This window comes from Giraffa tippelskirchi, chromosome 4 (genome assembly GCF_054371585.1).
Source record: "Giraffa tippelskirchi isolate mGirTip1 chromosome 4, T2T-mGirTip1v1.2.pri, whole genome shotgun sequence".
In the NCBI taxonomy this organism is placed as follows: Eukaryota; Metazoa; Chordata; class Mammalia; order Artiodactyla; family Giraffidae; genus Giraffa; species Giraffa tippelskirchi.
In genome coordinates, this window is record NC_137278.1 from 89,788,835 (window position 1) to 89,801,396 (window position 12,562).

Consider the following 12,562-nt stretch of genomic DNA (forward strand, 5'->3'; position numbering starts at 1 on the left):
GTCTCAGAGTCAGACACGACTGAGCAAGTAAGCACAGCACAGCACATGGCACTCTTTCACAATGACAGGCTTTAAATTTCTAATAAGTGATCTTTTAAAGTGGATCACAACTACCTATGAGAATTTTTTTTTAATTCAGAGTATGATAAGAATATGAAATAAAAGCTTTCAGCACAGAAAACACTGGTGTCTTTCCTAATTAAAGATGATTAATAAAAAATACTTAATTCCTTCTATGAGCTAATGATAGAAAGATGGTCAAGACAGCTTTCCTCAGGGAGCACAAAACCTAGTATTATAATCAGTATTTATAGCTTTAAAAAAAAGTAACTAAGCTTCCAGTCATGAAGGAATAAAAAGGAAGAGAATGAACTCCCACTCTTAAGAAGTAAAATACTGGCTATGTGTGTGCTAAGTCACTTCAGTCATGTCCAACTCTTTGCGACCCTATGGAATGTAGCCTGCCAGGCTTCTCTGCCATAAGATTCTCTAGGCAAGAACACTGAAGTGGGCTGCCATGCCCTTCTTCAGGGGATCTTCCCAATCCAGGAATTAAACTCATGCCTCTTATGCCTCCTGCATTGGCAGGCGGGTTCTTCACCACTAACACCACCTGGGAACTAGCTAAAATTCATTAAACAACTGCTTTCAGACAGTGAACATCAAATAACACAAAACTATGGTCTCTGAAAAAAGGAAAACAAACAAGGTGAACTTAATAGTTACCTGAATGTGATTTCTAGATCATGGACACAGCCGGAGAAAACCCAAACAGAGCCCAACAACTTAGCAGAATTAGCATCTGAGATGCAGTTCAGGAATAATGATACACCTTAAGGTTGTGCAGAATTTCCTCAAAAAAGGGAAGCAATGAAGAAAAAAGTGCACAAATTTATACAAGAGTTCCCTTGAGCCTTTGCTGAGTACTAGGCCAGGCATAGGAAAAGTAAAATTCTGCACAAACAGGAATAAAGGAGGGAGGGAAGGAAAGAAAAGGAAGGGAACGAAAGCCAGGAAGAACAAGGAAGGAGAGAGACAGAAGGGAGATGTAAGATAAATACCTCAAGGAGCTCAGACAAGACAGAGAAAACATTTGAACTCTGAACAGCCAAAGTGCAGAGCCCTTGGAGATTTCAGAGTTTTTCAAAGGAGATGAATACTACTCCAAGCGACCCCTGGAATAAAGGAAAAGTTGTGCTTAGTCTCTCAGTCGTGTCCAACTCTTTGCGATCCCATGGACTATACAGTCCATGGAATTCTCCAGGCCTGAATACTGGAGTGAATAGCCTTTCCCTTCTCCAGAGGATCTTCCCAACCCAGAGATCAAACCCAGGTCTCCCGCATTGCAGGCGGATTCTTTATCAGCTGAGCCACCAGGGAAGCCCCAAAAGGAAAAGTTAGCCAAGCTTAAAAATGGGGTCTGATGAGACTGGGATTCAAATGGATCTGCCAACAACTAAATTATTTGCCAAAACAAAGATCAATATCCTGTAAGAAAGAAAATCCCCCAAAATTCAAACACTCAGCAACATAATATAATGGCCATTATCTAATCAAAATGTACAAGACATGAAAAGAACCAAAAATTGACCTATAATTAGGAAAAACAATCTTCAGAGAAATCCAAAATACCAAAAATGACAGAACTAGCCAAGAAGTACATAAGCAAAGAAATCAGAGCACTGTAACATGTATTTTTAAAAGATGAAAAATAACAAATGAAATTAAACATAAAAAACCAAATGGAACTCCTAAAGATGAAAAATATATCATCTGAAATGAAAATTTCACTGGATGAAATTAAAAGATTTGACAATGAAAAAGAACACATCAATAAAACCTATCCCATATGAAGTACAGAGAAAAAAGACTGGAAAAAAAGATCCTCAAATCACTTACGGGATTTTGTGAAGTTGTCCAACATAGATACAACTGAAATCTCGGAATGAAGATGGAAAAGGGACCAAAAAAAAGATTATTTGGAAAAATAGTATCTGAACATCTTTCAGATTTTATGAAAATTATAAACTCGCAAACCACAAGCAGGATAAATACACACATACATGAATGCATACATACATATTTATACAAAAGCACATCAAAATCAAATTGCTAAGAACAAATTTTACAGACAAAAGTTTTAAAATAGCTGGAGAAAAGACACAATAAGGGGAGTGACCAAAAAAAGCTGTTCATAAACTTCTTCCTCAGAAATTATATAAGCCAGAAGACAAAAAAAAAAAAAAGACATCTCAAGAACAAATGAATCTATAAACTTAGAATCCATCAAAAATAGATTTCAAAAATGAAGGTGAACAATATGATACCATTTCATACCCACCAAGATGGCCATAATCAAAAGACAATTCTAAGTCCTGGCTAGGATGTATAGAAAATCAAATCCTCATATGCTGCTGGGGGTAAGGTAAAATGGCACAGCTGCTTTGGAAAACAATCTGGCAGTTCCTTGAATAGTTAAACAGAATTACCATGATCCAGCAGCAGCAGCAAAATTTCATTCCAAGAAAGCCAAGGGAAATGAAATGAAAACATATTTCCACACAACAAATTGTAAACAAAAATGCATAGAAGCATTATTTGTAAAACCCTAAAACTTAAACAACCCAAATGCTCATCCACTAATGAATGGATAAATAAAATGTGGTACATCCATGCAATGGAATATTCAGCAATAAAAAGAAATGAAGTACTGATATATGGTACAATATGGATTAACCTGGGAAACATTATGTTAAATGAAAGAAGCCAATCACAAAAAAGCATATATTATATGATTCCATTTATATGAAATGTCCAGAATAAGGAAATATGAAGACACAGAAAACAGATCAGTGATTCCCAGTAGCTGGCAAGGGAGGCAGAGGACAGGAAAAAATTGAATATTCATGGCCAAGGGGCTCAAAGTTTCTTTTGTGAAGAATAAAAACATTCTACAATTGACTGTGATGATGGTCATAACTCTGAATACACTAAAAGCCACTGAACTGTATGTTTTAAATAAATGAAGTGAAAAGTATATGAACTATATCTCAATGAGGCTGTTAAAAATATTTTAGAAAAATGTATTATTAAAAATAGGCAATGTAAAAATTAAGCAAAAAGATAGCAGCAGTGGCTGACTATATTAATACCAACAACATATATTTCAGAAAAAATATTACCAGGGATGAAGAAGAACTTCCCATAATAATGAATGGGTCCTTTCATAAAGAAAATAAAACAATGCTTAATGTGTTTACAACCAATAAGAGAGCTTCAAAATATGTACTGCAAAAATTGAAAGACTAAAAAGAACATATATGTAAGTCCAATCATAATAGGCAATTTCAACACTCCCCTGTCAGCAAATAACAAATACAAAATCATTAAGATGTAGAAAAGCTGCACAATGCTATCAACCAGTATGTCTAAATGATAGTTAAAGATGCTCTTTTCAATAACAATATATATTGTTTTAAAGTGTACATGTAATTTTCACCAAAACCATAAAACTGGGCCATAAAACAACTCTCAAAAAATATAAAAGATTGAAATCATACATTTTACATTTATGAACACAATGAACTAAAATATAAATCAATTTTGATACATCTGGAAAATCCCTTCATATCTAGAAATTAACAAATGAACTTCTAAATAGTCTGTGAAATAAATTTTAAAAATCACAACAGAAATTAGAAAATATTTTAAATAAATGTAAAAAAAACTGCAACATTATAAAACATGTAAGATTCAGTTAAAGCACTGTTAAAGAGAAATGCACAGCTTTAAATAGCTACATTAGAAAACAGAACCAAAATCAATGCCCTGGGCTTCCACCTAAAAAAGCTAGAAAAAAAACAGCAAATTAGCCAAAATACAGAAGCAACCCAAGTGTCTCTCAACAGATGAATGGATAAAGAAGATGTGAGATAGATAGATATAGACAGCGTTGCTGTTTAGTTGCCCAGCCGTGTCCTACTCTTTGCAACCCCATGGACTGCAGCAAGCCAGACATGTGTGTGTGTGCATGTGTGTATGACTGAATCAATTTGCTGTGCAATTAAAACTAATACATTGCAAATCAATTATACTTCAACCAAAAAAAAAGAGCAAATTAGACCCCAATTAAATAGGAGAAAGGAAATAGTCAGTTCAGTTCAGTTTAGTCGCTCAGTCGTATCTGACTCTTTGTGACCCCATGGACTGCAGCACACCAGACCTCCCTGTCCATCACCAACTCCCAGAGTTTACCCAAACTCATGTCCATTGAGTCAGTGATGCCATCCAACCATCTCATCCTCTGTTGTCCCTTTCTCCTCATATCAAAAATCAGTAAAATAGAAAAATAAGGAAAAAAAACAATAAAACCTAAAGACGCTATTTTCAAAAATTTAATAAAATTGACAAACAACTGGTCAAAATAATGAGAGACAGACAGAAACAAAGACAGAAAAGACAAATCATCAACATAAATAATCAAAGAGAAAGTATCACTACAGATTCTACATGTTAAAATAATGGAGCAATACAATTAACAATTTTTGTTAATGAATTCAACAATTTGGATAACATGGACAAATTACTTGAAAGATACAAATAAACAAAATTTTCTCAAGAAAGACAAAATGCAAACAGCCATGTATTTATTTTTAAAATTAAATCTGTAGTGAACAACTTTCTTACCAAAAACATGCAAATCTCCTGGGTCAAGTGGTTTCAATGGTAGATTCTACCAAGTTTAAGGAAATAATTAATGTTTAAGGAAAATAATTACTAACACTATACAAATTCTTCCAGAAAATCAAAGACGGAAAACTTTCCAAGTTATTCACAAGGCTAGCATGAATCTGATTCCAAAAAGATATAACACAAAAAGGAAACCACAGATAAACATTTCTCATGAACACAGATATAAAAATCCTTAACAAAATTTTAGCAAATCAAACAACACATCATATTAAAAAGGACAGTATATCATGACCAAGTGGGGTTTATTCCATGAATGCAAGTTTAACATTTAACATTCAATATAAATCATCATATTAAGAAACTATAAGCACTTCTTAAAAGACATATGATCACCTGGCACTAGTGGTAAAGAACCTGCCTGCCAATGCAGGAGCCAATGTAGGTTCTATCCTTGGGTTGGGAAGATCCCCTGGAGGAGGGCATGGCAACCCACTCCAGTATTCTTGCCTGGAGAACCCTCATGGACAAAGAAGCCTGGTGGGCTACAGTCCATAGGGTTGCAAAGAGTCAGACACAACTGAAACAACTTAGCATGCACGATGATCATATTACTTACATAGAAAAAGCATTTGACAAAACTAATATTCATTCCTAATAGAAAGTTTCAAGAACTAGAAATAGAAGCAAACTTCTTCAACCTTATAGATTACATGTACCAAAAAAATTACACCTAACACATGATTTAATGGTTAAATGCTTTCCCCATAAGATCAGGAACAGGACAAAGATATCTAGCCTCATTATTTCTATATAACACTGTACCAGAGGCTCTAACCAGCTTCCCTTGTGGCTCAGATGGTAAAGAATCTGCCTGCAATGCAGGAGACCTGGGTTCTATCCCTGGGCTGGGAAGATCCCCTGGAGACAGCAACGGCTATCCACTCCAGTATTCTGGCCTAGAGAATTCCATGGACTGTATAGTCCATGGGGTCACAAAGAGTCAGACATGACTGAGCGACTTTCACTTTCACTTCATTTTCAGAGGCTCTAACTAGTTCAACAAGACAAGTAAACCAAATCGAAAAAGAAAGCATCCCAATTGGAGAGAAAGAAATATACCGGTCTTTATTTGCAGATGAGAATAATCAGCTACATGGAAAATTCAATGCAATATACAAAAAAGCTACTGCAATTAGTAAATGATTTAGTAAGGTTGCAGAATAAAAGATAAATACACAAATTTAATAGTATACTAGTAATAAATGACTGAAAATTAAAATTTAAAAAGTAATACCATTGAAAATAGGCATCAAAAAATATCAAACAATTAGGGATAAATATGACAAAAGATATATAACACTTGTTCACTGAAAAACAGAAAACAGTTAAAGAAGATCCAAATAAACGAGAGCATTCATATACTGGTGAATAAGGGGTAAGATGGACCAGCATGGGATACAAAGGACCTAGGGAGGTAAGACAGTCTGTATAGGAAGGCAGCTGTGTCAGGGCCAAACGGGGATAAGAAGGGCATTCAGGCAGGAGAGAAGCATAACATTAGGTATTAGAGCCCAAGTAGAGTAAGGACATGGGTTTGGGTAGACTCCGGGAGTTGGTGATGGACAGGGAGGCCTGGTGTGCTGCGATTCATGGGGTCGCAAAGAGTCGGACACGACTGAGCAACTGAACTGAACTGAACTGAAAGTAAGGAGGATACCATACAGGAGGGCAACTCAGTATGTGGTGTTGATACAGCTCAAGGGGGCCCCCAAAATACAATCTTACTCTATGCACCAGAAAAAGGTTGAGCTGGAAATATTGGTCAATAGCACTTATGACTATCACTTGAATTAAGAGGAGAAATGCAGATTGTTCATATAATGGACTACTATAAAGCAATTAAAATAAGTGAACTAGATCTCTACACATAAGTTTTAAAAAGCTCTCCACTAGTATGTTAGCCCATGATTGCAGATATTCTTGTCTATTTTTTTCAGAGCTATATCCCTAGCACTAAGAGCAATGCCTAGCAACACAGTAGGTACTCAATTCATGTTTATTGAATGAATGAATGAATCTCAAAAAAACAAAGACAAGAACTATTCATGTAAATGTTTTTAAAAATACAATATACGATTTTTGGACATTAAAAACATGGACTAGAAGGAAATACCAGATTTATGATACTGGTTTCCTCAAAGGAGAAAGGAAAGGAATAGGATTAAGGAAGGGGATGAGTTCTATCTGAATTTTTTAAAATGTACATCTTTACCTCTCTCTGATCATGTGTTTATATATGCCATAAATATTTATAAGTATATATATATGAATTAAAACCAGAATTGTTACTATTTGTTAATTCAGAGAAGTTGATACCAAAGTTGTTTTTTTTTTTAATCTCTGTAATTCTCTATAATTCTAGAACTTCGTAAAAAGGTTATCAGGGAAATAATACTACTTTCTATCACACTAAACAGAATTTCTCATACTGTTCAATCTGTGTTCGCTTATATGAATATGTTCTCCTGGGGAAAAGACAGTCTGGGAAGCTGCCCTAAGAAATTAAAAAAATACTGATGCTTCATGTTTTAACTTTAAAAGTCTTGAGGACTTATAATTTTATTCATAATATTTTTAATCTTATTTCAGTATTAATATATTTTAATTCTGTACGTTTTCCCTCAAAACTAGGCAAAATTAACATTCCAGGAAGATGTGTCCTGTTTATAAAGCTTCACAAACCCCCATCATACTGCAGGATACCCCAGGGCAGAGAGTGGGGATACTTACTCTAGTTTGGGATTCTTCCAAAGAGTCACTATAAAGTTTCCTCTGGAATAAACCCAGATTAAAACAATACATGGGAAAGCAATCCTCTGAGCTTAACCTTGACTTTGCCCCTTGTGATGGTTAATTTTACATGTCAACTTGGTTAGGCCATAGTACCCAAAGATTTGATCAAATATTATTCTGAATATTTCTGTGAAGGTATTTTTGACACAAGATTATCAGCGCTTAAATCAGTAGACTTTGAGTAAAGAAGAATAGTCTGCATAATGTGAGTGGGCTTCATTAAACCAGTTAAACGCCTTGATAGAAAAAAGACTAAACTCCCCAGAGGAAGATGGAATTTGGCCAGCAGACTGTCTTCAGACTCAGGCAATAGTATTCACTCTTCGCTGACACTAACTAGCCTACTAATCTACTATGCAGATTTTGGAGTTGCCAGCCTCCATAATCATGTGAACCAATTTGCTAAAAAAAAAATCAATCTCTCTCTGTCTACACACACACACACACACACACACACACACACACACACACACAGATACACATTATTGGTCCTGTTTCAATGGAGAACCTCCAGAACCAGTAACTATTTTTTCTAAACCAAAGCATATTTCTGAAATTAACTATCACTAAAACAGTTATATGCTTTTCCCCTAAAAAACCAGGTCTTCTAAAAATCAAACTATGTGTAGTATTTTTTCTTAAACATAATACATGACAAAATACATCAGCATACCACTAGTATATGTAAATAATAGTAACTCTCAGGATGAATCAATAGATATACAAAAGGCTAGAGAAGATGTCTTATGGACTTAATTATTTTTGAAAGGTTATGCTAAATATGGACTTTTTAAAAAAATTCTAAATAACAAATTTTAGATAACACAAAGTATTCAATAAAAAAAATCTTACCTTTTAGTTTTCATCTGGTCCCGCAGCTTACTATACATCTCCAGAACTTTAAAGAGAAGGGAAAAAGAGCACATTAGCATAATTTAGAGAAAGTGAAAGACTAATTAAAGCTAAAGAAACTGCATCAAGAATTCTACTCTATATCCAGTTTCTCACCTGGAAGACACAGCATTAATTTATCAACAGTGGCAGAAATATTTCTCTGTTGTAGTCGACACTGCTTCAGCTCTTCCATTGCTATCACCAGCTTGGCAAGAGGGAAAAAAAACTGAATTATGCCAAAAGCTGTAAGTAAAAAGCTTTCAGTCACATTTTTCCACTCTAGGTTCAATTCATCAGGAACATCCCAGACAATTTCATAGTAAGACCTGACAAGTGGACTAAGGAACTGCCTTTCTCAACCAGCAAAACATCCCTGCATGGTTTCCCCCTTTCTCCCCAAGATGCATACATACTACACTAGGAAATGCCAGGTGAAATGAAATCTTAAAATTCAGGGGCTATCCAGGAAAAAAGAAAAAACTTGCAGATTTGCTCCAAACCTATTTAGATTTTTCATGACTTATGATTTCATCAGTCGAAGAAGATCTTATATTTCTTTCATCAGTGCTAGATGCCTAGAGGAAAACAGTCCTTCTTATACAGCTTCAAATGAATCTTGAAAATAATCTTTAACTAAATCCCTATTTCAATAGAGAATAAACCACACACTTAGAAGTTGTGGCTTTTCCAAGAGTTCCAGTTTAGCGAAGAGTAACTCAAGTACTTATCTTCTCATAGAGTTGTTTTTGTTTTTTTTTTAATAAATTTATTTATTTTAGTTGGGGGCTAATTACTTTACAATATCTCATAGAGTTTTAAAGTCTTCCATCTGAAGTCACAGACAATAAAACTAGAAGAAACTGTGCTCTTTGCAAAAACTTAAAAATATGTGAGACAAACTTTCAAAAAGCAATAAGCTACTTGACCTCTTATAGAATTCATCCCATATCCATACCTAAAAAATGTTAGCTACTTAGATACTATGCCAAAAAAAAAAAAGAGAGAGAGAGAGAAGAGGTCGTGATTAAGTTACTGATAAGACAATCAAAGGCTAATCTTAAAGATTATTAAACATTAAATAAGTATTAGGCAATAAGGAAGATACATAATACAGGGAACAGTAATAGACTATAAGTCAGAAAACTTGGGTTTTAGTCTCAGCCATACCAATTACTACGTAAACTTTTGCAAATCATCTGTTTTATTTTCCCAGTCAACCAAATACTAGTCCTAACTTTGTCATAGGTCGGCCATGAGGATTAAGTGAGAAAACGGATATCAAACGATCTTATAAACTATGATTTAAATGGTGAATATGTCAATTAATAGAATCAATGATTCACTTTTTTAACAAATACTTATGGCACATTCATGTTGTGCCAGTCACTATTTAGGCAGGTAGAGGGGATATGGCAGTGTATTTAAAAAAAAAAAAAAGTCCTGACCTCATGGAGCTTAATTTCTACTGGAAGGAGACCAAAAAAACAAACATATAAGGAAAACTATATAATATCAGAGCATGATAGGTGCAATGGAGAAAAATTAAGCAGGAAAGGTAAAAAGAAAACAAAAGGTGAAAGTGAGACTGCAATTCTAAATAAGTTGGTTAGTAAAGGCCTCATTAGGAGATAACATGAGCAAATATCTGAAGTGCATAAACATTGGAGAAAGAAGATTCTAGGCAGAGGCAACAGCACTGGCCATATTATGACTACTCAAGTGATTTAAAAATACAACTAAGGAAGGCTACATACTCTCATTAACCTTTCTAGTGGTTATATTCATTTACTTCAGACAAACATTATGAGAAGCAATGATACTGTCCAAGTTCCTCCAACATGAAGCTTATGGTCTCACAAGCCATTAAATCAGGAACATAATCATCAAAGAGAATGACAGGAAACAGAAAAGATTTTTTCAAAAGGTAAACTGGTCTTACTTCCTTTCCCTCATGTTGTAGTTTTCTGTTAGTATCCGTCACTTGATTCTGTGGAGAGAAGACAATTTAAACTTATAATAAATATCTAGACAATAGTTTGATTAAGATGAAGATTTTAAATGAAAAGATTTAGTGTAGGTATTCAGATCGTTTCCATATTTCACCACATTTTGGTTTAGTTGTATTCTCCTGGGATTAAACTGTATTAACTTTTCTACTGAACATCTATATGACTTTTTGAACAATAAAAAAAAAACACTAAAAAATATGTTCAGTTTGAAATAGTACAAACTAATATAACACAACTAAAGATCACACTTTCATTTGAAATGGAAAGAAAAACTATAATAGAAAAAACAACCCACAAAGAACCTTACTTGAGCATCAGTTGAACTTTTTAACTCAGGGAGTTTGAGTAAACTCCGGGAGGGAGTTGGTTATGGACAGGGAGGCCTGGCATGCCACAGTCCATGGGGTCGCAAAGAGTCAGACATGACTGAGCAACTGAATTGAACTGAACTGAACTGAACTCATGTCAAATATTTCTACTTATAATCTAATTTTAGAAAACATTTTATCTTAATTTCTTGGATCATTAATTCTTGATAGTTCCTAACACTTCCATATTCCCTCTTTTCTAAATTAATTTATCCATCAGATAGTAAAAAATCAGGTAAACAAGCTTTAAATTTACATAGAATTCATAATTAAAATGAATTGGCACCACTCGTTTTGGTAGCCACTCTTGAAGAATCAGTAGATATAAAAATTAAGTTTATAGAATAGTAACTTTCCCACCTTCTTAAACATTATCAAAACATGAGCAATATTAACTTCTAAATCTTTCTTTAATAGAGGCTTCCTATACTTCCACCAATAACTGCTTCTCCTTATGTTTAAGATACTTCCTTAACCCAGCATTTTCTATTATGTCCCTCAGAATGCCAACAAATTTTAGTTAATAGATACTCTGCACTCTGTATACACACAAACATAGACACACATACACATAATATGTATGGGAAATAATACTAAAAAGGTTAGTTTACTGGGGACTTCTGAAGCATTTAATATTCTATAGCACTGTAAATGCCTAAGGAGATATCACACAGTGTTTTCCAACTTATTTTATGAAGAATCCTTTCACTGAAGATCATCTCAGGAAACCAGTGTTTTAGGAACACACCTTTGAAAATTTTGCCCAAAACTATACACTATACCTGGACTATCATTTTCTGAGCAGATTACCACATTCACTGTCACTGAAACAAAAATGCAACCATATACATACATAAATGAATGGGTGTTTCTATGTTCTAATATGTTTCCATGTTCATTTGCAAAATTAGGAGGCAAGCTGGATTTGGCCTGGAAGATATACTTTGCTGATTCTTGGTCTAGAATAACTGAGACTGAAGAGCTTATTATTCAAACCAATACATGGACATTATTCAAAAATGGGATTAATATTAGTTCAATATAAGAAAAAGCTTTTAAACAATGTGAATAAAAGTGGTGTGGGCAGCCCCTGAGTGATCATTATTTAAGAATGATTAGATTTTTTTCATGTAAACAGGAGATCTCATAAAATTCAACCTTCTGTAAATATCACTAATTTCAGCATCACACTCTACTAGAATGCTTTGTTTACTTTATAAAGATATTTCTGAAACTTTTTTTTTAACCTCAAACTCATTGTAAGATCTTCACGACCCAGATAATCACGATGGTGTGATCACTCACCTAGAGCCAGACATCCTGGAATGTGAAGTCAAGTGGGCCTTAGAAAGCATCACTACAAACAAAGCTAGTGGAGGTGATGGAATTCCAGTTGAGCTATTTCAAATCCTCAAAGGTGATGCTGTGAAAGTGCTGCACTCGATATGCCACCAAATCTGGAAAACTCAGCAGTGGCCACAGGACTGGAAGAGGTCAGTCTTCGTTCCAATCCCAAAGAAAGGCAATGCCAAAGAATGCTCAAACTACCGCACAATTGCACTCATCTCACATGCTAGTAAAGTAATGCTCAAAATTCTCCAAGCCAGGCTTCAGCAATACATGAACCGTGAACTTCCAGATGTTCAAGCTGGTTTTAGAAAAGGCAGAGGAACCAGAGATCAAATTGCCAACATCCGCTGGATCATCGAAAAAGCAAGGGAGTTCCAGAAAAACATCTATTTCTGC

The 12,562-nt window shown here is 34.6% G+C and overlaps 1 protein-coding gene across 10 annotated transcripts in view; it reads right to left on the bottom strand.

Annotated features, from left to right (window-relative positions):
- The window catches only part of EXOC6B (exocyst complex component 6B), a 760,794-nt gene that overhangs the window by 585,613 nt on the left and 162,619 nt on the right, over positions 1–12,562 (bottom strand). For all 10 annotated transcript variants that reach the window (XM_081482978.1, XM_081482980.1, XM_081482979.1 and 7 more), the window contains 3 exons: positions 10,379–10,426; positions 8,554–8,644; positions 8,398–8,443 (listed from right to left, as the gene is read on the bottom strand). In XM_081482978.1, coding sequence (XP_081339104.1) covers positions 8,398–8,443; positions 8,554–8,644; positions 10,379–10,426 — 185 coding nt within the window. The remainder of the gene's footprint in view (positions 1–8,397; positions 8,444–8,553; positions 8,645–10,378; positions 10,427–12,562) is intronic.